Source organism: Orbicella faveolata, unplaced genomic scaffold (assembly GCF_042242905.1).
Source record: "Orbicella faveolata isolate gen_17 unplaced genomic scaffold, um_ofav_v1 contig_12, whole genome shotgun sequence".
In the NCBI taxonomy this organism is placed as follows: Eukaryota; Metazoa; Cnidaria; class Anthozoa; order Scleractinia; family Merulinidae; genus Orbicella; species Orbicella faveolata.
Genome location: NW_028301539.1, coordinates 28,323,562 through 28,350,667, shown reverse-complemented (window position 1 = coordinate 28,350,667; position 27,106 = coordinate 28,323,562). Strand labels below are relative to the sequence as shown.

At 38.5% G+C, this 27,106-nt stretch overlaps 2 protein-coding genes and 1 long non-coding RNA gene across 3 annotated transcripts; all 3 read right to left on the bottom strand.

Annotated features, from left to right (window-relative positions):
• Positions 1-821: 821 nt before the first annotated feature.
• On the bottom strand, positions 822-2,680 carry LOC149117428 (uncharacterized). Its single transcript, XM_089279510.1, has 2 exons — positions 2,383-2,680; positions 822-1,298 (listed from the first exon to the last, which is right to left on the bottom strand). Exons 1-2 carry the CDS (start codon positions 2,648-2,650, stop codon positions 868-870), a joined length of 699 nt encoding a protein of 232 aa, XP_089135636.1. The 5' UTR covers positions 2,651-2,680; the 3' UTR covers positions 822-867.
• Positions 2,681-7,713: 5,033 nt separating this feature from the next.
• Positions 7,714-11,652, bottom strand: LOC149117427 (uncharacterized). Its single transcript, XR_016205653.1, has 2 exons — positions 11,401-11,652; positions 7,714-8,975 (listed from the first exon to the last, which is right to left on the bottom strand). It is a non-coding gene; the product is annotated as an uncharacterized LOC149117427 (long non-coding RNA).
• A 950-nt stretch (positions 11,653-12,602) lies between these two features.
• Positions 12,603-20,315, bottom strand: LOC110058818 (hemicentin-1-like). The gene is made up of 6 exons (XM_020765481.2): positions 20,116-20,315; positions 18,565-18,706; positions 17,347-17,582; positions 16,257-16,427; positions 15,041-15,184; positions 12,603-12,783 (listed from the first exon to the last, which is right to left on the bottom strand). Exons 1-5 carry the CDS (start codon positions 20,186-20,188, stop codon positions 15,075-15,077), a joined length of 732 nt encoding a protein of 243 aa, XP_020621140.2. The 5' UTR covers positions 20,189-20,315; the 3' UTR covers positions 12,603-12,783; positions 15,041-15,074.
• Positions 20,316-27,106: the final 6,791 nt, after the last annotated feature.

Genomic DNA, 27,106 nt, shown 5'->3' with positions numbered 1-27,106 from the left:
TCTAAGCCATACGTATACGTTCTTCCATTAAGAGTAATAATTATGCGTAAAGGTAATCACTTGTACTTGATGCTGCGATGATAATATTACCCTCTAATATTACGTAAAATAATCGGATAGCTTGACTTTCTTAGCATAGCATATAATTCGTGATGAAGATATTGCCTTATTTGGTATTCTATATATACTCACTGATACTGCAGCAATGGGAAAATATCCCGGGCTATTCATGCCTCGAATATGCAGTCGTGACGCCGGCTATGGAGTATTCAAAAAGGTTTACGGTTACAATTTGGCCGTTTTGACGGTTGACGGTTTCATTTTAGGTCATTTGACGATTGACAGTTAATTCTTAGGAATGACGTTTATAACACGAAATTAAAAGACAAATTTGGCTGTATTTTTTTATAAAAGGATGCAATTTTGCCCATATTTGATTAATCTAATTAATCCTACAATTTCTGCATTAAAAATTTGATTTGACTGGTCTCAAAATAGGTGACTAATTAGCGTAATTACTTCGCCTTTGTTACCGCTGGACGTATTAATCGCCTGCTCAAGCACTCCATGTAAATGTTCATGAATTGACTAGTATCGACTACAAACAACATGGCGGCCCAGTCGATTCAAAATATTGATTCTTTTTTCGATTCTCGCTCTGGTAAGAGTCATACAAGGAGCAAGAAGTCACTTGTTCACCGACCAAGTGAACAGTACAGAATTCTGGTGTCACAGACTTTACGAATATAATTGCATAAACAAATGGTAAATGTTAAATGGCAAACGACTTTTGTCTCGCAGAATTGCCGTGCAGTAACGGGAATTTCTTGTCACTGGTCTGGTAAATGCCTTATAGTTGATTGAAAATTAAATAGAAAAGATAACAATAACTCTCATACAGGTTGCTTCAGGGTAATTGTCGCTTTCTATATGAGAAAACAAATCTTCTGAGTACCACACCCTGTACTCCTGACCAGCGGTCACCTCCAGAGGAGCAGAAAATGTAAACAGCAGTTCAGGAGAATTTGAAGTGAAACCAGAAAGCGTGTAATAAGCTTGTTCATGATGATTCTCCGGGAAAACAACGCTGTTTTGGTCATCGGTGATGAGGATGTATAGATAGCTGGAGTCATCACAGCCCCATTTGCTAGTATCATGACGAGTACAACCCACTTTACCAGAAATGTACACCAACTTTAAAGCGCTGATCTTACCCGCCATGGGTGTAAAGAACTTGCCAGGTTGATTATCTTTTGTGCCCATGCAAACCTCAACTGGTATTTCTACAGACCATGTTTCTGTAATAAGAGAGCAGCAGGACGGAATTATTTCGTGAAAATGTACGCCAAGAAAACAAACAAAAAGACTGAAAAAAGTGTTTGTTTACTTCTTTATAAATTAGAATATAGTAAACGCAACTAAGGTGCCGTGCGATGTGAGTAGATAGAGCAAACTAAAACCATAACGTAGTAGCCAGCACTCTTTGCCTCTCGGGCAGGCGGCTTCCCTTTAATAGTTAGAGGCGTGCAAGATTGCACTTGGTACGCGTTTCGCTGCCTAATCACCAGGCACCGCGCTCCCTGTTTCCCGCTCTTTGTCGAGTGATGCACGGCGACGGTGCCTGAAGATAAGGCAACGGAACAATGTTGAGTCAATGCTGTTTACCTTGTCACATTTTTTGCTTTAAAGATTACTTGATAGTCTATTAACAATAAAAATTTAGTGTCTACTTCGACACTGGAAAACATCGACGGAGGTCTTGCTAAATGCCTCTCGGCCAGGAAACGTGAGCAAACAATAAAAAAAAAAAACAGCTCCGTAATGTCTTGCAACCTTACCAAATTGATCTTTATTAAATTAAACAGGTATGTGGCGAAGAAGGACAAGAGATTCGAGATTGAGACTTGATGGGTCAAATCAGGTTTCAGCAGTCTAAATAAATCTAAGTATTTACCGGTCAGAAACTACCAAACGGGATATACGCGCTCGGGGACACAGTAAGTATATTATACTTCGTCAACAACTTAAATGTAATTTCAGTCCTAAAACGTATAAACACCAAGCAGACTTGAAGGTTTTAGTGGAGACAAGAGAATCTAATGGACACGCTAATGAAATTGCGGGTACATGTTGAATGCATTTGTGAGCAGGACTGCATGTTTCATAGACTACGAGTACTCCCGGGTCCTTCGCTTATTCCGTCGAGCGAGACCGTAAATTAACAGCAAGGAAAAAATGGCCACGTGAAATCCTGGGTGCGAGAAGCTTCTTGCCCCCAGGATTTCGCGCGGCCATTTGCTACCTCTCGGGCCGTTATTGCTGTCATCATCACTGAAATAGTTGAAGAATAAAAATCACTCGTTGTTAAGTTGTTGTGCATACCTGGTTCCCAGTCCATGTCTCTGTGAACGCAATTCACTTCTCTTATGAAAGATGTTGCGGCAGAATATGTAGCTGCATAATTTAACTCGCACTCAAGTTTATTCCACCAGAAGTTGCAGCTTCTGCACTGAGGGTCCTCGTCACACTTCAAAACACACGCAACAAAATTGGAAGAATTTAGCGTCTTGTAAGTGTGATTCACAAGAGCAGATCCCCATGTCATTTTCTCCTTTCTGCATGTTGCTTCGTTCACAGAAAAGTTGGCCATGAAGAATAAAAGCGCTAGAGCCAAACATGGCTTCAAGCCGCAAATTTGAAATGGCTGAAATAGGACGCGTGAAGTATATTGTTAAAATGTTAACAAAAGTATTTATTTACCCTCCTTCACAGTGGTGATTATTGAGGGCATTCAGATTAAAAATTAATTACATCTACGTACGATGTTGGCTAATTGAAGAACGCCTAAAATACAATCATGAGGACAGTAAAGTTGTGCTTTCTTCGGGTATTTTCTCAAAAATTAAGAAATCAGAAATCTCGAAACAGAAAGCCAATTCTTCAGCGTACCCAAACTAAATTAAACGAAATGGTGCGCGCGATATCTTAAGTCGTCCTTATCGTCTATTGCCTTGGTTTCTGGCATTTCAGGCGCGTATTCGATAGCCGCTCCTAATAAATTACAGACTATTTGATAGACTCTATAGTGTAAAATTCCAATTCAGCTTTCACGTTGTCAATGATTATTTTTGGTCTTTTTTGTTTTTCTTCTTCAACAGCTTTATCGCATCAAAATTTTGAACATTTAAGGTAGCTCTGACCCCTCTCCACGCGCACGGAATTGTTTTAAACTTTGCAAAAAGTTGTATCTTATCATGTCAATTACAATTCCACAATAAAATTTTAATGTTCATCGCTCTTATTTTTGATAAGAACTTTAAGGGTGTTTTTTTTTTTTTTTTAACAGGTCATACTATTGCTACACCCAAACACTCAAGCTGACCATTGTTCGGTCCCTTATGAACGAGAGATGAAGTCCCAAAGCGTTGGCAAGAGTTGAAAATCCACTACCACACGAATGTGGCCAAACGAAGATGACAGTACAAATTACGCAATACTTGAGGGAAAGTAGGCTGCGAAACAACCGTCCTTCGTCGCTCCCCACCCCGAGTGCCGAAATGCGAAACGCCACTCTGGGCAGGAAGCGAAGAAGGACGGCTGTTTTCGTAGGCCCGAAGAAACGAAACCTTTCCTCAATTCTCCGGAAGGTTTAAACAGGTATATGTTCGATGAAAGTAGCTGACGTCGACTAGAGCAGGCTGGATTCAGACACAAACGAGAATGGCTGGTGTAACTATTGGATTCTTAAGACATTCTCTTTAATCTTTCAAACTATTCGGTACACTTTCTTCGGTCCAACTCCCGGATCGTCTCATTCTTTCTCATCTTTTGAACCGTTAGAGACAGTTTCACGGTAGTGCCGTTTACAATACGCCTTAATCTTCCTTAGCCGTAACCACCGCTATATATTTTTCGGTTTGTAAGTACTAAGTTGTTGTTGTTTTTTTTCTGTATTAAAAACTATTTTTTGAACATTAGAGTATTGACTTCATTTATCGCTTCTTTGAATTGATGTTGAGTGATTTTGTACTCACCAAAACAACAAGCATCCTGCAAACAAAGATCTTCCTGTTTTTCCTTTGCATTTTTACAACAGCTTTGTGACTCGGCTATTTGGGAGACTTTCATCGGTCCGATTTTACAAGAGCGGCGGTTTGAACTCCGCGATCGTGTAATTCTTTTTAATCTTTTACGTCCGTTCGAGAACGTTTCATTGGTCGTATTTTACGGTAAAACATTTCAAGAAGCTACGCCAATGAACGGTAATGCTAGCTGAAAAAAAATGGCCCATTTTTATGAAAGTTTGCCGTTCACAATCCGCCTTAATCTTCCTTAGTCCTAAACACGGCATATATTTTTCGATTTGTAAATACTTCTTTGGTGTATTTTTTTCTATATTAAAAACTATCATTTTTAAAGTAATTTTGAACATCAGGGAATTGACTTCGTTTGTGGTTCTTTGATGTTGAGATACTCACCGAAACAAAGATCTTCTTGAGCTTTCTTTGCATTCTACGACAGCTTCGTGGCTCAAGCTTTAAGTTCAAGTAACACAAATAATTTTACACAACAGCTTGTGTTTTCGTTTATAAGTTTATGAATAACTAGAGCTCAATAATTCATTAGGTTATTTTCATCTAGTACTCATCATTGGATTTTAATTTAGACTTTCAAAATTTGGTATTAAAAATTCATTTCATCTTTTGGGTTCTATCAACGTGCCGTTGCGGGGTGTAGGAACAATAAGCTTGATTAATTTTCTTTCCTACACTCCGAATAAGTTCATAAAGTAAAGATTCAATCAGAGACCTTTTAAAAAACTTACAAGTTTGGTTAGTAAGTAGCAAAGTAGGAGAGGGAAATATCAGTTGAACTGTTGCATGCAACCTAACCACTGATAAAACTCTTTCAAATCCAGATTTCAATCAATCAACTTTCAAAAAACTGGGCACAAGTTGGAAAGCGAAGGCTACATGTAAGGAGAGAGACTAAAATCATTCCCCGGGGAGAGAAATCCGCTAGCTTGTCGCTAAAATGCTATTCGCTAAAACCGATGTCAAAACGAACTGGTGTATCACAAAAGGGAATTAGTAACGAAAACAATCGCCAGTTTTCTAAGCTATAATTACAGCTGTAATGGCGACTTGACCTAATCTGAAGAGAAAGAAACTGTCCAGCCCAGCTAAATCACACGGTTCGTATTGAAAGAAAAATTTTAAGTGGCTAGCAGTTGCCAACAAGTAAAACTAGATGGTCCTAAATTAAAAAGTTCAATAAATGGCATATTTAAGACATAATTCAACACAGTCACACATGAGTAAATTTCAATATTTAGAGAAGAAGCCACATCGACCTTAGCTGGTTTTCAGATGCGGGTCCTCTATTCTGGTCGAATTGGAATTTGGAGATGTTTTTGCGGAGGGAGGAAAACTGGAGAACCCGGAGAAAAACCCTCGGAGCAAGGTGAGAACCAACAACAAACTCAACGTACATATCGCACTGGGCCGGTATCGAAACTGGGCCGCATATGCATTGGTGGAAAGGCGAGCGCGTGTCACCACTGCTGGGCCATCCCTGCTCCCCATAACAGACAAACCCCTGTGTAACAGACATGGTGGGCTATTTTGCCCACTTTGCACCACTCCGTTGGTACCATTCAGCGCTCTCTGGTGCGCGCAGGGGCCTTTTATTGTATCTTTATTCCACGCGGTCTATCGACTATCAATCTTCAACAAACCTCCCATCAGACATACTTTATTCCATATTGGCGTGCTGTTAGCGAGAAGATTTACCCCTGGTGTATGGGTGTGTGGGTGTGTTTTTTCAAAAATTCTCTTTTCAATAACTTTATTTCTCCCTGGTGTAGAATTTTGTTTCCCAAGTGAGGGGCGTTCCCCTGCCAGAAAGAGTCACGTGTTTGGAATTCCGTTCTTTTCTTCTTCAGTAATGTGAAGAAGAAAAATGAAAATCTATTCACTGACCTTTTTTGACAGAAAATGTCGTCTCGAACACTTGGACGCTGGCGTTTTAGAGTATCAAGATTCCATCAATGTACGAACTTTATTCGGTTTGAAAAATGTTTCTTATTCATTAACTTCAGTTAAAGGTTTCTTGCTATGATTAGATCCATGCTGAATATACATCGTGCCTTTCCATTGTGTTCACCAAAACCTTTCCTCCTTAACTGTGCTCTATATGATTTCTGGCAGAACTAGCAATCTCTGCTTTATTTTGTTGTTCGTAAATACCGCTCAGTTTTAATGGAATCTTATTTAATGACACTAGTATGCCTAAGTAACGGCAGTACATCCAAGAAGTAAATTCGAAACTGGAATATCGATATCTTTGGGTTGAAACTAGAGTTAAAGGAACTTAAATTATTATATAAAAGGCAGTGTTGATATTCACCATTAACTGCAATAAATATTCGTAAAGCTAATCGCATAGTATTGGGATTGTATTGTTTCCTGTAATATCAAGCTTTAGTATTATCATCGGGTTACTTGTACTTTTTTATCGTAGAAACTTTTTCGTGATGAGGACAGTGAAGTGTTGCGAATCACAGGGATTGCGGTTTTTGTTGAGTCTCTTGTAAACGAACAGCATTTTTTTTTTTTTTTTTTCATGCGTGAACTAATAATTTATTCGTCCCTGGTTGTGAACTTGGACGGCAGCTGATCGAACGGTTACGAGCAGAGGTTCCCGTCTTTCACCGAGCAGAAAAAGAAGGGAATCTTTGGTTGTTTACCATTTATGCGGTGAAACCAATTCGTCAACGGTTCACTGTGTAAATGGTAAGCAGTAATGCCTGATGGTAAGTTCCATTCGGGTTGGCCACTGATTTACCATTTAATGGTATCAACAAACCTCAGTTTACCGAGAGAGTCTACAATGAGTTCGACCTGATCATAATTCCAAAATGGCAGTTGATACTGGCAATAAAGAATTAGAAATCCTTTGGGACATTTCGGTTGGAAATTTTGGACTTCTTTTCAAGAAGTCCCAGTTATATGAGAAATTTTCCGGTCGGTCGAGCCTAACTTTTCTTATCATTGACATTCTGACCAAAAAATCCGGCATTTTGGGGTAAATGGTAAAAAACCTCTGTCTCGCAGATTTGTCGTGCGCTCTGCATTGACGGGTTATTATAAAATTTTTAGTTCTTTCGTGCACGTGTCACTAGTCTTGTAAATGCCTTAATTCAGTTGATTGAAAATTAAATGGAATAGATAACAATAACTCTCATACAGGTTGATCCAAGATTGTCAATTTCTGTAATAGAATGCAAATCTTCTGAATACCAGACCCTGTACTCCTGACCAGCGGTCACTTCCAGAGGAACAGAAAACGTAAGCCACAGGTCAGGAGAATTTGAAGTAAATCCAGGAAGCGTGTAAGACATTTGGCCACTATAATTCTCCGGGAAAACAACGCTATTTTGGTCATCAGTGATGAGGGTCGATAGAGTGGTGGAGGCTCTACAACCCCACTTGCTTGTATCATAAAAAGAACAACCCACTTTACCAGAAATGTGCACCAGTGTAAAAGCGCTGATCTTGCCAGCCATGGGTGCAAGGAACTTGCCAGGGTTATCATTCTTTGCTCCCATGCAAACCACATGTGGTATTTCTACAGACCATGTTTCTGTAATAAGAGAGCAGCAGGACTGAATTATTTCGTGAAAATGTATGCCAAGAAAACAAACAAAAATACTGAAAGAAGAGTTTCTTTATTTATTTACAATTAGAATATAGTCTACGTAACTAAGGTGCAATGTGATGTTATTTACATAGAGCAAACTAAGACCATTACGTAGTAGCCAGCACTCTTTGCCTCTCGGCCAGGCGTCTTCCCTTAGTTAGAGGCGTGCAAGGTTGCACTTGGTGCGCGTTTCGCTGCCTAACCACCAGGCACCGCGCTCCCTGTTTCCCGCTCTTTGTCGAGTGATGTAAGGGGATGGCGCCTGAAGATAAGGCAACAGCACACTCACGTGCAATGTCGAGTCAATGTTTTTAGCGTGATTTTGTTCCTTTGAATATTACTTGATAATAACAAAAACAAATTCTTGTTACTTCGTCAATGGACAGCAACGACGGAGGTCTTCTAAATTTCTCCCGGCAAAAGTGAGAGAGAGCAAAAACAAGGAAAATAAAACAATTTCGTCATGTCTTGCGATTTTATCAAATTAATCCTTATCGAATTATACACGTATTCAGTATACTGACAAAAAATATTCTACAGTCCAATGCGGTGAAGAAGAAACACAAATTTCGAGGTTGTGACTTGTTAAAATATGACAAGATCATATTCTCTTGAACGTGATGAGTCAAAACTAAATATCTAAATATATACTGTTCAGAAACTCCCAAACGGGATATATGGGCACAGGGATATTACCAAGTACTTCGTCAACATCTTAAGTTCAATTTCAGTGATAAAACTAAAACACCAAGCAGACCTGAAGGTGTTAGTTGGAGGTAGGTCACCTGTGTCAGAATCTAGTAATGGACACTCTAATGAAATTGCAAATACACATTTGAAAGTAGCACTGCTTCAGTTTCAAAACCCATATATGGACCGGTATTGTTGTCATCATCGCTGAACTGAATAGTTGAGGAATAGCGATCACTCATTGTTAAGTTACTGTGCATACCTGGTTCCCAGTCCATGTCTCTGTGAACGCAATTCACTTCTCTTATGAAAGATGTTGCGGCAGAATATGTAGCTGCATAATTTAACTCGCACTCAAGTTTATTCCACCAGAAGTTGCAGCTTCTGCACTGAGGGTCTTCGTCACACTTCAAACCACACGCAACAAAATTGGAAGCATTTAGCGTCTTGTAAGTGTGATTCAGAAGAACAGATCCCCATTTCATTTTCTCCCTTCTGCATGTTGCTTCGTTCTCAGAAAAGTTGGCCATGAAGAATAAAAGAGCTAAAGCCAAACATGGCGTGAAGCCGCAAATTTGAAATGGCTGAAATAGAACGCGTGAAGTATCTTGTTAAAATATTAACAAAAGTATTTGATTTAGGTTCCTGCCCCGGAGGGCACTGCCATATATGGGCTATATAGGTATGTGCCGCTGTGAAGGGTATGGTTTTCAAGTAGTTTACTCCAGGATAGGGGATATAAATCAGAGCGTTTGGGTCTAGAATAGGGTATAATTTTTCACAAAACTGACTAGTTGGTTGAAGATTTTATCTAGACTAAGGAAACCAGGAATTGCCACTCAAAAATATAAAAAACAAATCAAATCGGCAAGTCTAAATTTACGCAAATCAGTCTCAACAGTGTCGATAGATGGGGGGATTTGGGGAGTTTACTCTTGTATAGGGTAGCAAAATTCAGCTGAACTAGCTCTGGTATAGGCTAAGGGTTCCACGGTCCCAGCGGCACATCCCCACCCAGAGATTCCCAAAGTACCCCCCCCGGGGTTCCTGCGCAGTGGCAACTAGTCGAGACACTAGATTAAAAATTAATTACATCTTCATGTACGAGGATTGAAACTCGGTTGGCTAAAATACAATCATGAGGACGTTAAAGTTGTGCTTTCTTCGGGTATTCAAAAAAAGAAATCATGCAGAAATCCCGACACAGAAAGTCAATTCTTGAAGCAAGACATTTTCAAACAAATTATCAACCCACCCAAACTAAAATAAACGAAATGGTGTCCGCGATATCTTAAGTGATCCTTATCGTCTATTGCCTTGGTTTCTGGCATTTCATGCGTATTCGATAACTGCTCCCAATAAATTACAGACTATTTAATAGACTCTATAGTGTCAAATTCCAATTCAGCTTTTTAAGTCGTCAATGATTATTTCTGTCGTTTTTGTTGTTATTCTTCAACAGCTTTATCGCATCAAAATTTTGAAAATTTAAGGTAACTCTGGCCCCTCTCCACGGAATTGTTTTAAACTTTGTAAAAAGTTGTAAAAATGGTGGTCAGCGCCCTTGATTTTGAGTTATATACATTTTAAGTTAAATTCAAGGGTGTTTTTTAATAGGTCATACTGTTGTTAAACCCAAAGATTAAAGCTGGTCATTGCTCAGTCCCTTATGAATACTTGTTTATCACAGCAAACGAGAGAGAAAGTCCCATAGAGTTGACAAGAGTCAAAAATCTACTACCACACGCGTGCGGCCAAACGAGGATGAAAGCACAACGCACTTGACACAAATCACGCAATGGTCGGGCAACGAAACCTATTGTCAACTCTCAGAAAGATTTGAACTCGATCATATTCGATGAAGGTGGCTGAAAGTCGACCAGATTCGACGTGAGCGTACGTACGACTGAGCTTCAGTCACACATACGAGAATGAGAGTTGTGACAATCGGATTCTTTCATTCCCTTTAATATTTCGGCTATTTGGGAGACTTTCTTCGGTCCGATTTTACAAGAGCGGCGGTTTGAACTCCGGGATCGTGTAATTTAATTTAATCTTTTACGTCTGTTCGAGAACGTTTCATTGGTCGTATTTTACGGTAAAACATTTCAAGAAGCTACGCCAATGAACGGTAATGCTAGCTGAAAAAAAAATGGCCCATTTTTATGAAAGTTTGCCGTTCACAATCCGCCTTAATCTTCCTTAGTCCTAACCACCGCATATATTTTTCGATTTGTAAATACTTCTTTGGTGTATTTTTTTCTATAGTAAAAACTATCATTTTTAAAGTAATTTTGAACATCAGGGAATTGACTTCGTTTGTGGTTCTTTGATGTTGAGATACTCACCGAAACAAAGATCTTCTTGAGCTTTCTTTGCATTCTACGACAGCTTCGTGGCTCAAGCTTTAAGTTCGAGTTACAGAAACAATTTTACACAACAGCTTGTGTTTTTGTTTATAACTTTATGAATAACCAGAGGTCAATAATTCATTATGTTATTTTCATCCACTACTCATCGATAGAGTTTTAATTTTGACTTGAAAAACTTAGTGTTAAAAATTCATTTCATCTTTTGGGTTCTATCAAGGTTCTTTGCGGGTTGTAGGAATAATAAGCTTAATTATTTTTCATTTTTACAGGCTTTGAATAAGTTCAGAGAGTAAAGATTAACACAGAGACCTTTTAAAAAACTTACACTTTCTAGTTTGGTTACTAAGCAACAACGATATACTCTAATTTTGGGGATGACTTCTCGGTTTTTTGTTTTGTTTTGTTTTGTTTTAACCTATATATTCATGCAAATTACCATTACGGTTTCCAAAATGGATGATGATCGATCAGAATTGAAACGAAGCAACATCTTTACAGTAGGTCTTCTAACTGACTTCTATACTTTATATTTCTTTTCAGAAAATACCCCTGTAAGAATTAAGCAAGCGCGCACTATCTATAGAACAAAATCATAAGAAAAAACTGAATGAATGAAAATAAGTTAAAACAAGCTTACCTTTATCGATGTGAGCAGTTTGTGGTGAATTGAATTTTAAATACGCGTTCAGCTGGTGTGAGGCTTGGAGCCGAAAATTCTCAGGAAATCGCTCGGAGCAATCTGATGTTCGGCCGTCTCAGACTCCCTCAAATTCCCGGTACGTTCCAGACCATGCACCAACTGACCGCAAGAGACACGAACCGGAACGATAGAGTGGTTTTCAGTTTAGAGTCGAAAATAATCAGGCAATTACTTTGGTTTTGGTTTTACGACACTTAGTAGAAAACCGTTCTAAAGGTAATCTCCGGATGAGAGACACCTGGTCCGGTTACGTCACGTCCTAATTTATGACAGTTTTTCATAATTTTGTATTCTCTCTCTCCCGGAGATAAGTCTCTCGCCCGGGGGTTTGGCTGAGGGTGGGAGATGACTGACATTTCATGCTAGGTAAGTTTATCTTTTATAAATTTTCTAAATGGATGTGAGGGCTCCCTGTGAGGTCTCCTTCCGCGCAGCTGTTGAGTTGTGCATAATGATGGCGCAAGCAAAGCGATTTTACATTTGATAACCTAAATATACTAGTGTTTCTTTTTTTATTTTCTGATGGTGTTTTCTAAACGGATATATAAAAGACCACAGAACATTTTTTCTCCGTATTTGTATCGAATTAGGTTCACTCGTGAATAAGTGAAACTCTATATAGAAAGACGGAAAATCCTTTCTTAATTAATGCACCTGAAGGTGGTGACTGTAAAACACAGACTGCAGATTGCAGAGCAAGGGAATGAATGTAAACTTCATGTAAAAGTATGAAATAAGGTAGCATTAAGAGCAGGTCCATCTTAAGCCTCAAATTAAACCCTTACCGATCGCGCACGAGTGAAGTAATCGGTCGACTGGAACATTTTGGCCGTCGATTTACTTGCTCTCTTTTCTATCACTTTAGATGTTTTGTTGTATAAACCTGACGTTGTCAAATCAGCAACTTTGCATCGACGTGTGTAAATAGTAGTTATCTAACCGATATAGACCCATGTCTTGTTGCCATTACTTCTAGGTCTTGAGGGTCTAGATTAGCCCTATCGCGAGTTTGGGCGCTAATATTAGTTTGTTCGCAGTTGTTTTCACCTGATTATATCTGGACGTTGCAAATGGCAGGCTTTAGGTGGGTATACATATATATGTACAAACAAAAGGAAAACAGCAGTTTTGCACAATAATTTTGTTGTTCTTAATTCATCACTTTATTAACAATTGTTTCATTTCAATGAATTTCTGACATTAACTGAAGCTGAAGAATATTCGGACGAGTCGAATTTCCAGCTTCATTTTAGTTAAACAGGGAGCAGTAGAATGATCTCCTTATCAGTTCACCGATGGCGTGCCAATTCAGTCTTCATCCTGTGAGGTGTAAAGAAACGATTGTGTCAGACTTTGGATCCTGCGGGAACTCCAATATGAAAAGGTCGCGAATGCTCGTCGTCTCGCTAAGGGGTATTTAAAATCAAGGATTCTGGTCTCACTTAAGGCCGCCGCACACTAGCCGATTTTTTGCCGGCCGACAAAATATCTTCACTTGTCGGCTAGTGTGTGGTGAATTCAGACAAGTCTGCGACAAGATCGGGGCTTGTCGGGCGATATCTGACAGTGCTAGATCTCAAAACGTCTTGTCGGGGCTTGTCAGCTAGTGTGCGGTGGACCAAGACAATTTGTCGGGGCTCGGGCGCGCCTCAACCAATTAGGAAATGCCATGAGAGTCTTGTCAATGGAATAGGCGCCATCTTGATTTTGGATGACTCGGCCCCAAGCCTCACCGCAGTTAGTCGCGACAAAAAAATCGGCTAGTGTGCGGCAAACTGATGGCTCGACAAATTTTAACCCGATTTGACCCCGACAAAAAATCTGCAGTTCCGCGACAAAAAATCGGCTGGTGTACGGCAGCCTTTAGGGTGTTGATGACCAAACGCCAGTACTGAAAGCAGCCAAAGTATCTTTCAGCCTGTGCAGTCGAAGAAATAATGATAAAAGAAAAGTTCTCATTTCCGTTTTTAGGCTCGATTTCCGTTGGTCTCTCGAATCTGGTCTACTAGCGTGGACTCCTTTCCTAAATTAAACAGCGGCAGGTCAAATAAGTTCGGGCCACGCCCAGAATAGGCCTCCTTTAGGGGTTTACTTCAAATTTTCCGACAAGCATCCGCGGTCTTTTCATATGAGAATTCCTCCCGGGCTTTGAACGCTGTTGAGAGGGAATCCTACAGACGCTCGAGTGTACCTAGATTATTTACATATAGCCTGCAGTACAGGCGGATTAGCGGGCTCTAGTGCGATACACTAGCGCGCGCGAAGCGGTACATAGTACCTTTTTACCTAGATTATTTACATAGTATTGCAAACGTCTGTGCGACTGTTGTTAAATATCTTCTCAAATGAAATCATTTTTAACTGACACCAAATGTCGAAAACAAATTTTGAAGTTCATATAAAACATTTGAAAATACTGGTGAAATGGAACTGATGATGAAATTTTATCTGTGTTTGCGCAATTTCTCTGAACTTTGAAATTTATTTTCTCGTGCTCCAATGGGAAATTGTTTTTGGTGTTATTCCAGGCAACTATTTGTATCTTTAGCTCTCAAAAAAGGGGAAAAGGACTGCAATATACCTAAAAAAATGATTCTGGTACAAGGTTTTTTCCCACTTAAAACTGAAATTGCCCGATTTCCTATCGGATTTCGTCTTTCAAAGTGCTTATTTAAATTGTTATTTTTGCGTGTGTGGGTTTCATGACATGCACACACAGTGAAGGAGAGTTTCTAGATTCTAACTATGAATCCCTTCTCTTACATCATATGTATTCTAAACATTGGGTAGGATTAATCTTGGTATAGACCTTTTTCAAGTAATATATCAAACACGAGGAACAGTGTTTCATCGGGTTATCCAAACCACGAGAAGAAAGTTGAGAAAATGACGCGCAGCGGAGTATTTTTGACGAAATTCGAGGTGTTTGGATAGCCGATGAAACACTGTCTCGAGTGTTTGATATATCTTCTCAGTCGAAACAAAACCTAAGGAGAAAACGGAGAAGTAAAATCGTCAAAATCTATGCTAATTAAGACCGGGTATCCAAACCTCCTTCACGGTTGTGATTTCCTCTGTTTAAACTTGATGAATTATTAATGAGTTTGAGAAGACCAGAAATACGTGTTCAGATCTCTTAAAAAAGGATTTTCAAATTTGATCAAAATTGTGAAGTGCTCAAATCCATGATTCCTTAATCTCCCAAAAGCCTAGAGTGAAGAATTATCAGATTAACTGATGATTTTAAAAATATTCTATAGTTTCCAAGAATAACTGAGTAAAGATACTTTCTTGCATAACTTTATGGTGGGACACCATTAACGTAATGGCTGTATTACTAAGTTCTTGTTTTAAGCAAAACCATTTTGTTATATCAGTTGACTAAAATTGACAATAAAACTGAAAAAAAATAACTGGGCAGCAAGATAAGCCGTGAAAAGGACAAATGCATCCATGACTTCCATTTTCCTGTAGCAACACTGGTCGTTATTCACTAAATACTGGAAAGACGTATAAACAGAGAACTGAAACGAGGGCAAACTAGAAAGTAAGAGTAAGAAATACAAACACTCAATACCTTTGTATGTTGCTAGGAAACGGTACATGGAAGATTAAGGACAAAGTCCGCACGCCTTTTTACAGTCTCTGCGAACTACAGCAAGATCGCAAAGTTCCCATTCTTTGTACTGCTCGCAGGAGGGGCTCTTGTCCACACAGGGTTCTTGTTAATGTAAAGAGAAAATGAAAGCTTATGAAGGAAAACTGTTTACTGCTGATTTAAAATCTCTCTTTCCTTTATCCGTGCAATAAATTATTATATATAACTGCGTTTATTAAAGTCTGGATCATTAGATAATCAGGATAATGCAATTCAAGAGTTTTCACTGGCTTAGCAATAATGGTAAATGGGCCATTATACCATGCTCAACAAATATGGTAAGCCAACGCTTAAGTTTCTAGGGTGTTTCATTTTTTCTATATTTTGGGGACGTTTTTAATGAAACAATTATTCCACTCGCGCTTGTTGGAAATGAGATGATTACAGCCAAGCCGATAGCGCCTCGTTGGATATCTACCATATTTTATAGCTCGCCACTAAATTTTCTTCGCAATAGTGTTCATCGGCGATGAGACACTATCAGCCCATAGTACCCGTCCGAGGAAAACACCCGGATGGATAGTAGTCGTCCGTCAAAATATTCTGCGAACAAACGGTCTTATAATTATGGAAAAAAAAAATTGAAAGACGCGATTTTCTTCTTGAAATTTTGCATTTGGCTTTCATGCCTTTCACCTGAAAAAGTTGAAAATAATTTAATATGATTTTTAAACAGGCACGGAAGAAAAATTTAGTGGTGAACAGTAAAGACAATAGAGTGTTTATGTCTCGGAACTATCGGTCAGATAGTTACCCCTTAGAAATTTTATGTTCTTAAAACTAGTATATTTGCTCACAAAGTTTCGCTTCTCGGGCAAATATTTGTTTTATTAGAACACCCGCGGGGCAACTATCCGTCGATAGTTCCTCGACAGAAACACTCTGTTGTTTAACAACGCTCGCCCGTGGAATTATTATTAAGTAGCCTAATGAAGCAATCAAACGCGCCGAGAATGTGGAACCTTTCTTCAGTTAGTCTGGAAAACTTCAGACGATCGTTAAGACTACACAAGATATCTGATTGCAGCCTCAGCAGAAGACTGAAAGAAAATAATTTTGTCACGATATTCAGAAATAACCTAGCGTAGACATGATAGCCTGGTATTTAGTATAATACAGTATTAATCATTCTTACCTGGGCAGGAATGCGTGTTACAGTCGGCAACCTCTTCAGTGTTACCAAAGCAAGGTTTTCCACATTTGCTCGGTCCTGGGTTATTACATGATCTTGTTCTTCTTTGTTGGCCTCCTCCACAAGTTTTGCTACACGAACTCCAGCCAGACCAGGCAGAGAACACACCATCTACTGCAAATTCAATAGGTTAAACAATAACTTTAAAGGCCCCTAGTCAATCTCCACCATTTTAGATACCATCGAAATTATTGATATTGCGTGGTGAAGCGAAATCTTATCGCTTTACCGTCGTGCCACTGAGAGTATGTTTAATTATCTTTAGTAGTTTGACAGTGATTTCCTTCGTTTCGACATGCTCCGAATAAAATATAATAGTCAAACTCTCGCATGTGAACAAAAACAAAGGTGTGGTTAACTAGGGCCCTTTAAAATATTTCCACGGTAGTATACTTGGGGAAGTTGACACGATAACGTAAGGGTTAGCCCACTGGGCTACGGATCGAGTCAAGGTCAGGTGTATTCCTAGGCAATACTAACGGTGCTTCTCTCCACCCAGTTGTTTAAATGAGTATCGGCGAAATAAGTGATGATTTAGTAAATTAGTAACCTAGCGTTGGACAGACTGGCATCCCATCCGGGGGGATAGACGTACTCGCTTGATATTGCATAAACCGGGATAATCTCCGGCGGCCTATGGGACTCGTTGGCCCGATAAAGGAGAGCTTTACTTTTCTAGTTTTTGTCTCCTTGGTGTCTTTCCCAGACTGTTCCGCTGAGGTTTTAACTGTTTTGGTTGCAAATGAGAGTCAAATACTTTTTAAATGCTAAAATCAACTCAGTATAAAGCCATTGACATTTTTAAAAATTCACAGTTTACAAAACTTCAATTTTCATACGAAAGAGTGGCAGTTTTGGACTCAGATCTACACATTTGTACACAAAGATGCCCTATGAGTTATATATTTAATAACTCTTTTGCCTAGAAACATAGTGGCCTGGACGTGCTATGGCCAATCAATCGTTATAGGGAAATCGATTACAAGTAATGGACGATCAGTTTAACGCTTAATCCATTACTTTTCCTATTTACCCGGCTCGACGATTTTGTAGATATAATTTACTCTTGCAGCTCCAACACACGCCTCGTCTGAATCGTCGTTGCATGGTTTGAATCCGTTGCTGACTGCTGAGAGGCACTGGTTTGAGTTCCCGTCTCTATCATAAGTTTGATTAACGTTTTCTCCGCTCCAACATTCACCATAAAATTGGAGACCGAAAATGATGTAGCCTTTCTTGGAGACAGCTTCGGCGCAGCGTAACACTTGACTGAAATGAAATCATAGTTAGAGAGGACGAAGAATGAGAGAGTGAATCCCCCATGAAGGCCTTATTCCCAAGGTACCCTCTTGAGTTATTTATAGATTAATTTCAGTTCACGGGAAATCCCAGGAGGGTCTCCAAACACTCATTTTGCTCGCGTGGACAGCCTAGGGGGGGTCTCCACGCATGCATCTTCATGAAAACGTGCAACTCGCGTAGTATCATGTTATCCGTGGAAGAACCTTGCATGTACCTTGGCTAAAAATAAGAGATTACCTTAAAGATACGACCTATATGGGGAGTTAAATGCCTTACCCTTTACCTTTTCTTGATTATACTGTACTTTATCATGTAAAAACGCCTAACTTTGATAATTTTTTTGTGCCAAAACATGTTTGGTACAATTCAGTTCTATCAAAGAAACTCAGAATCAGTCTTTCTTACATTTTAAGTTCCAAACAGTATAGTATTTAAGGGGGGGGGGGGGTTAGGAAGTTTAAAGACGGATCAAAAGGAAAAAAAAAAACCGTTTTGGAACACCACCAGACAGTTGAACGCCCCCCAAAGGGGCAGCTCAGGCTGGTGGAAAAACCGTTTGGTCTACGTCTTCCAATTTTTAACTTCAAATTCCTATTTTAAAACAACATCAAATCTTCAAAATTTACTATTTCCATAAATTCTACTACTCTTTTGAGAAAAACTATTTATCCCCAAATATACCCAAAAATCCGGCCCACTCGGGGGCAAGGAACTAAACATACCCAAAAATCACCAAAAAAATTACAAAACAGCCCAAAACGTAAATATGTGGGATGAGCTAAGAGATGTTTGACTGCTTGAAACGTGAAAGAGATCTTTGCGTTAAAACCATAATACCCAGCCAAAATACGGCCTTCATGTTAATCCCCGCCTTTTAAAATTTGATTAAAGTTGTTTTCATAGATTAATTGTCGCCCTCAGAAGTTTCAGACAAATTCAGTTCACTGACCTGTTTATGAGGTCCTCTGGAAAAGACCAGTTCAGTCCAAAACGATAGCTTTCTATAAGCATTGGTAACGGGCGTGGTTCTCTCAAACTATCCTTATAACAACCAACTTTGACGTATTCAATGCAACTCTTGACCCCATCTCCTACGAATACATTGCAACAACTCTTAAGAACTCAGTTAAGATAAAAGTAATAATAATATGTTATATATATGTTGTAGAATTATATGTTATTGTTTTTAAGCCTCCTTTTTATGCTTCATGAAGTCTAAAAATCATGTAGACTTCCAAAAGGAAAAGAATGTTTGATGATATTAAATAATCAATACATTTATAAAAGGCGAACGGGCCTTTTGAATTAATGGAAAGCCAGAATGAGAAATTAGAATTTTACAGTGCTACTCCTCGAACCAGGCCAGTTGAGAACAAAGGATAGTGATCTTGTTCTCAAATAAATTTATGACATTGAAGAATACGAAAAACAGTTCTTAACAAAATTGAAGACCCAACAAAGTGCGAGGAGTTGCAAACCTCTGAGGAAACTTTGCCACTTTTTGATTGGTAAGTTTCGAGTCCTAACGTTTGTGCGCTTTTCAACGTTTTCGGTTTTAAGCATGGCTGCGGCAAAATGAGTTTTCAAGCTTATTTTTCGAGCAAGATTTTGAACAATTATGATAATTCGCAATCTGAGAGTGTATATAAGCCAGAGGAATCGAAAGTACTTATGTATCCATGTCAAACGGACCCTTATTACTTGCCGACACGAAAAAGCTACCGGTCCATAGTTCTCAGAATACGTTTTGATTGGTTAGTTTTTTTCAAGGTGACCAGGTTCGAATTGTCACGCTGTAAGTTAGTAATAATAGATGGACGTGAAAATGGATCCCCCAACCCCGAAATGTTTTGCTGTCTTTTTAGTATGAATTTCGAACAATGAGAAACAAATAAAATGGGTTTTGTCATAAAATTGCCATATTTATTTGTTTGTCTGATATTTATTTCTTTTTTCGGTTTGTTTATCATTCTGCAAATTGTTAGAAAATTATTGGAAATTCTACAAAACTGACCCTGCTTCAAAATGGTAAAGTTCGTTCAATTCATACATTTACTTAATTAATTCGCGTTAGCTATTTCCCAGTACAATTGGATCATTCCCAAGGTTAGTATACTTTCACATCGGCCTTATTGAATTTTTTTATATTAAGCAATGGGATAATGTAGACGTCGGCTATCTCTGGGAAATGGCTTCCTATACAAAATATTCGTCTGTCATCGTTGATTGAGTAAACATAAGTAAAATATAAATCAGCAATACCCGATGAATGTTAATCTATATGTAACAGCATTGGTTAAAATTAAAGGTTTCTTTTGTTTTCTTTTTTTAACTTGGATCCGCGGTGTGAATTAATAAGCCAGTCATCTAAATGAGAATGATGTCGTATTTTGAGTTCAACTAAATATATCCTCTTGTATTTTTCCAAAAAGTTTCACGAGGGATCGATTCCGAAAGCAATGGAAGGACAAAAAATATTTTTCGATTAATTCCAACGTACCTTCAGTAAATCGCCAGTGAAGTAACAGAAGGAAGCCCATAAGATTGAAACTAACGAGTGTCAGTTTCATCATCTGTTGTGCTGATTTTCCAAGAAGATATGCGGTGGTGACTGGAAGAGGAAAAGAGTTCAATACTGCCCTCGCAAGTGGTTCTTCAGAGTAAATTTGTCCGTAACTACAACTGTATTTCTTTCATTATGCGTCTGCTTTTATTAATATTTCGTGTTTTTTTTTTTCCCGGAATAAACAAACATGACACTTTAATAGACTATCTTCTTCCTTTTTCGAGACGTTTTATCCGGCGTCGGTTAAATTCGATTGTGATCTGCATTTGAAATCGGGAATATTTAATAACAGGAAAATAAAGTGTAATGGTCTTTGTTCCCTTGTAAGTTTCCGGGCTCGACAGAAACACCGTTCTCTGACTGAAAACAATAAATGGACAATTTATATGAACAGCCCTATTTGTGTCGATATTGGTGGGAGAATTTTCACAACTGCATGATTTTGCGTGCGAACACCAAATCGTTAGAGCAAGATTGCGCGATTAATAGTTTTTATTAAGACGTTTTTAATAAATCTATCTTTTGTACCACGCGTCTAGTGAAAAAAAAATCTTTTCTTTTCTTTCCTTGCTCCATTGAAAGGATCATAACTGTAAATATTTACTCTTCTGTTATGTCAGATGAAGAAAATTCTTTTAAATCAATATCAAGTACAACTGCATGGTTTAGCCGTGAGACAAAAAAAAGTCGCATCTGGCCAAACACGAGCGTGTGAAAAGCCAGACGGTTCTTTATTACGAAGAAGGAATTGTTGGTTTTTATGAAGACTGATTATTTCTTCCGAGATAGCAAGAGAAGTTGATGATTTGAAGAGATTTTAAGACTGCCCTTGGATTTTTTGCAAGCGGGTCCAAATAGACCACAACACGTTTAACACTTTTAACTGGTATTGAAAATCTACCCTTCGTTATTACTTCATGTAATGTTGTGAGTTTGAAATTCATTTTTTGTGGGGTTTTTTTCACAGTTCTCGGGCATATTACATCGAGTCATTTCACTAAGGCTTATGACATTTGCGGTATTTTATTTATATCATTGGTCTGATTAAAACATCAGATAAAACTTTCTGTATTAAAACCCACCGACACCCACTCAAGCACACGCCAGTTATAGCTTTTTAAAAAGAAAGTCAGAAATTATTAGCTAAATCGACATTTTTATCTACATATGTTGCCCATGAATCGATATTAGTTTGATATCGACGAAAGTTGCCTTATTTCACTGGTATAAAAATTGTAGTGATTTAAATAACGTTTGTAGTTAGAAGCGATATACAAGAAAATTAGAACTCGTTGTAATAAAACCACTTCATGACTTTATTTATTTCGTAAACCCACGCCGCCCAGCGCTCAATCATGAACACTTGACGAGATTGAGCCGGATCGGACCTCTTGATGTGGCTTCCTTGTCCATTACAGTTCAGTCTTCTCGCAGCATATTTTCGGCCAATCACTTTGATAATTCAACGGCACCCGGATATGCGCGGAAAAGGAGAAAGAAAGTATGAGTTTAAATAGCCTTGCTTTAGAGCACAACAGAGAAGTAATCTACACGGGACTGTAAAGCCTGTGGTGTATTTTTAACAGCAAATCACCGTGTCTCCCACAAAGTTTTAAATATTGCTAAAGATAATAATCTTTTTTTTGTCCGCAGCATACCGCGAGAGTGGCAACATTTTAATTTCCTTTGAATTTCGCTTTTCAATCTCAAAGTTAAAGTTATTAAATAACTTCTTATCCCGCGACAAGTTTATCTTTTGTTCGTTATATTAAGACACACTTTATTTTACTCAAATAACCTTTATTTAAACTAAGAAACTTGTCAACATTTTTAAAATTATTGAATATGGATAACTGAAAAACGAACAGCAAAGTAAAATTTAATAACAATCTAAATACAATTCACAGGGATTACAATAAGACTTCTAATATTATTGGACGCTAGCTAAAGAAACAACTAAAGAATGGCGAAAGAAATTCACATTAAGTTTCTGTTTGTCATGCGAGGATTTCCTATTTTATGATGTATTTCTCTGATTTGTCCTTTAAGTCGGGACGGTTTATAGTCTCAGAGCATAATTTTCTCTATTAGTACTGATTGTATTGAGCTTTGTTTAAATAATATATTGAAAATGTTGGTACACTGTTAGGGATTTCCATATTCTCGTAAACTTCCACTTAAGAAGAGTATACAGTATAGTTTAAGAATAAATTGCATGATGTTAATAGCTTGGGGAAACTTCTTTCGGTTAATGCTTCCTAAAGGGGAACGAAACTGATTTCAGATTAGTCCGGGGAACAACATTTGCGCACTTCAATTTATGGAGCAGGGGCTATTTAAGAGAGTGGATTCAAGAAGTAATTGTAGTTTTTCTTGAAATATTACCTCCGGCACAAACTTTCACTTATCTTGTTTCTACCCAGCCCCCCTCCAGTTATTCTCTTAAATCTGATTGTAGAGTTATGCTAGCATATTTATGTCACAACTTTAACCCAATTAAAAATGTTTCAATTTACTCGCGTAGTTTGAAGTGTTTTAAAATCTTTGCCCATTCGTCCTGTTCGGTTTGGTCTGAACTCTTTTTTTTTTTTCAATTCCACTGAGGGAATATTACGTAATCATCTTTCTACGTGCACAAAGCAAAGAAAATTCGCTACAAAAACAATAGCGTGCACGTGGAAAGTCTGTATACGAGCCAAGTGGCCCGTCAGGCTGGCGCTTCTCTCCGGTTTCTGTAGCGTGAAGCGACTAGGAGTATTTCTGCCCCCCCCCCCCCCCCCCTGGATGGGATGCTAGTCTATTGCAGCAACAGCGTGTACCAGGCGTTTTCTGCGACGCGCCGCCATCTTGCAAAAATCATGGAAACAAGGCTAGCTTGACGTCCTGCATGTCAAAACGCGGTTCCCATGCCAATGTCAAATTACGTAGAGGAACACATGACACATCAATATTTTGGGAGGTTAAATGAACAGCACCGAAAGTCAGGTTTTCGCATGACAGAGTAAATTAAATCTTCTCGGGGTTGGTATTCACCTCCGCCTGCGCTCGAGAATCAGACACCAATCTTAGATAGTTAAAGTAAATGTCTTAGGAGTCATTAGTTGTCCGAAAATGTTTTTTTTTTCTTACATCTGTATTATTGTGGATCTGTCTCGATTTAGGTATAACACACAAAACAAACATTTTTAACGCGCGTTTAGTTCTGTTAAGGTGCGCCTTAAATTAAAACAAACTGATGATAGTAAACTGGAGACTATTGAGATGATATGAAAATTCAAAATCGCCCCAAAATGACAAGGCATCAAACACGCAACATGTTGCAAGGTGTTGCTGCAACAAGTTAACCAAACATGTGCAACATGTTACGCGCTGCAATAAATGTTTTAAGCTGTGGCGTTAAAATGTTGCGTGTGTTTGGTCGGGACTTAACAGAATGGGGACTCTTCAAAGCACTAAAAGTCGCAGATAAATTGGTTGCCAAACAATGTATGCCGGCTCAAAAATGTAAAATCATTACTTTGATACAAGCACTCGTCTGAAGTGTTCAAAACGTGTGGATATCTACAATATTAAATTTCATCCCGATTTCCAAATTAAACCCAGTTGGTTCAAAATATGCCACCAACAAAACAGCTATTAATTTCAACTAGTTAATATAGTGATCACTTGCTGGTTTTCACTAGCGATAGAGTCGGAGACGAAGTCGGAATCGTAAGAACGCTTACAATCAGGTGAAAATCGAAAATCGGAGTTGTAAGCGGAGTCGTAAGCTCGACGGAATCGCAGTCGGAAGAACCAAAACGTTTCCATTTCTTTCGATTCCGCTCACGACTCCGTCGCTTATGATCCAGTGAAAACTAGTTTGTTGGAGTCGGAAGCAGAAGCGGAAGAACCTATACTACTCATCACGATGCCTGGAATCGAGCAGTGTGATTGGTTTATTCATCGGCGTCTGCTTGCGACAGTCTAGTTTTCACTAGATCATAAGCGACAGAGTCATAAGCAGAATCGATGTTCTGCATGTAACTCCGTTGGTTTGATTTTCACTAGGTCGTACCACTCTGCGCTTCTGATTGCGACTCCTTCTTCAGTAAAAGTAATCTAACGTTAAAGTAATCGCCAGACGATGGGCGTCGTGTGAGCATCACTTCGGGTATGATTTCACCTTCGTCTTTATTGTAAAAATATGTAAACTTAGAGTTCAATTTTAAGGCAAAACACTAACTTTTTACTTGTGTTTACAAACGCAAAGATGGTTGCTAGTTTTCGCACTCTTTTTAGTCTGTCAATCGTTCTGTTAAAATTTGTATTTGAGAAAATTGTAACTGATTTAAAGAAACACTATCAGGAACATGGCTTCGAAACATATTGTCATTGATAGAAACCTAAACATAATGGTCTAGTTTTGTTAAACTAGCTGTTGTTTTCACATGAAAAATGCGCGTTCGATTAAAAAACTTGCAACATTGTTGCCCGGGTTTTGTACAATGTTGCAATAAAAATCGTCTTGTGTAACATAACGTCGACCTTTCCCATGACAAAGTTGCATTAAAAGTTGTTTCGCGTAACATGGATTAAAAATCGGTTCGTGTAACATCACGTTTACATAATGGGGACCCAAAGCACTGAAAGCCGCAGACTAATTAGGTGCCTTTTCTGTTTTTCGAATTCGATCATAGGAATATGCGCGTATTTAATCTAAAATCGTTACTTTGATAAAAGCAATCTTTTAAGTGTTCAAAACGTGGTTATTTTCAATAACTAATTTCATCCCAATTTCCAAAACCCAGGTACTTCAAGTAATCAATCTACCGCTACCTACAAAATAGCTATTATTACTCTCTGATTATTACGTGAAAGTCAGCGATGGACAAAGGGCATTACCCCGTCTTGGCAACATCCCCTATTTTGGATAACATTGTTTTCTAATTTAAAAAAATTGTGAGTTTGGCTGACCAAAACACCCTTGCTTTAAGCTTTGAGTGTCCTTTGATTGCGTAGAGAAGGAAAAATATTCTTTAAGTAAAATGAGAAGCACACCCAAGTGAATGTAATCAGAAACTCCAGCAAGTCTTGGCAGGTATAACTTAAACAGCACTCTTCCAATTTTCAGCTATCAATTTCATTTTTTACCATGTAACATCTCACCTGTTTAGAGATCTTACTTGGAATATGACCAGGTCTAAAGAAGATAAGACTTGTAGGGAATGGTTTGGTAGTCAGTGTGACACTGTTAGCAAGAACGAATGCTTCGTTTTATCTAACGCATCCACTCACTTAATTGCAAGTAACTGCTACCCACGCGAGATCCTAAATTATATGCGACTTAAAGGGTGTCAATCAGTGAAGCTCTCTCCGAAGTTTTAAACTGTTTCGTTAAAAAATGAGTGCATTTGTTCAGGCCTTAACATAATGAGGACTCTTCAAAGCACAAAAAGCCGCAGACCAATTGGGCGCTATTTCTGTTTTTCAAATTCGATCGTTGCAAAACGTGCTTATTTAATGTAAAATCGTTCCTTTGATGCAAGCAATCATCTGAAGTGTTCAAAACCTAGTTATTTTCAGTAACTAATTTCACTCCGATTTCCAAACCCAAGTAGTTAAAATAATCAATTTAATTTCTTGCTGCCTACAAAATAGTTATTCAGTGATCTCTTATTGTCACATGAAAGTGATCGATGGACAAAGGGCGTCGTGTGAGCATCGCTCCGATACAACGTCCCGTGTTTTGGAGAACATTGTTTTCTAATTTAAACAAATTGTGGGTCTGGCTGACCAAAGAACCCTTGCTTTGAGCTTTGAGTGTCGTTCAAAATTAATATAATATTAGGACTAGAATTTTAGGTTTAGGATCTTAGACATTTTATCAGAATTTATTATACCTGATGAATTTTGTGCCGTGTATTAATAATAATGATTAAAGATTAAAGATTCAATTGTGTAGAGAAGGAAAAATATTCGTTACTACGATTATCAGTTGAGTGAGGCGGACGAAAGTTTGGTCACCAAGTTTTAACGTAAAAATCGTGTTGTTGTCACGAGCAACTGGCTCCGTATCCATTGGCAACTTGTCGGCCTTTGACGTCAATTGATAGGAAAGCGCGCGAAATTGTAGGCGACGCGACAGGCGACCAACGGCTGTTGATATTGTTACCAACGGAAACGAGGTAAGTTGCCCGTGACAACAACACGATTTTACGTTAAAACTTGGTGACCAAACTTTCGTCCCGCCTTACTCAACTGATAATCGTAGTAAGTAAAATGAGAAGCACACCCAAGTGAACGTAATCAGAAACTCCAGCAAGTCTGGGCAGGTATAACTTAAACAACACTTTTCCAATTTTCAGCTATCAATTCAGTTCATTCAGGAGATAAGACATACAGTTAATGGCTTGGTAGTCAGTGTGATACTGTTAGCAAGAAAGAATGCTCCGTTTTATCTAATGCATCCACTCCCTTAAATTGCAAATAACTGCATGCTACCCACGCGCGATCCTAGATTATATGCGGCTTAAAAGGATGTTAATCACTGCAGCTCTCGCCAAAGTTTTAAACTGTTGCGTTAAAATAAAACGTGCATTTGTTCAGGCTTTTATATAATGAGGACTAAGCCACAGACTAATTAGGCGCCTTTTTCTGTTTTTCAAATCCGATCGTTGCAATATATAGTTATTTAATGTAAAATCGTTCCGGTAACTATTTCCCCCCCGATTTCCAAAACCCAAGTAGTTCAAACAATCAATTTAATTTCTTGCTGCCTACAAAATAGTTATTCAGTGATCTCCCATTGTCACGTGAAAATGATCGATGAACAGCGGGCGTCGTATGAGCATGACTTCGATACAACGTCGTGAATTTTGGAGGACATTTTCTCTAAACGTCATTGTTAAATGTGAGTTTAGTTGTTTTCTTTATCATCGCCTTT

What these genes read in the sequence shown, in the direction of transcription:
- LOC149117428 (XM_089279510.1), bottom strand. Translation starts at nt 2,650, where the DNA reads ATGGCCAACTTTTCTGTGAACGAAGCAACATGCAGAAAGGAGAAAATG. An exon ending in AGACATGGACTGGGAACCAG is followed by an intron (nt 1,299 to 2,382) that starts GTATGCACAACA and finishes CTCTTATTACAG; the next exon opens with AAACATGGTCTGTAGAAATA.
- LOC110058818 (XM_020765481.2), bottom strand. Translation starts at nt 20,188, where the DNA reads ATGATGAAACTGACACTCGTTAGTTTCAATCTTATGGGCTTCCTTCTG. An exon ending in CTACAAAATCGTCGAGCCGG is followed by an intron (nt 16,428 to 17,346) that starts GTAAATAGGAAA and finishes TTGAATTTGCAG; the next exon opens with TAGATGGTGTGTTCTCTGCC. An exon ending in TAACACGCATTCCTGCCCAG is followed by an intron (nt 15,185 to 16,256) that starts GTAAGAATGATT and finishes TACATTAACAAG; the next exon opens with AACCCTGTGTGGACAAGAGC.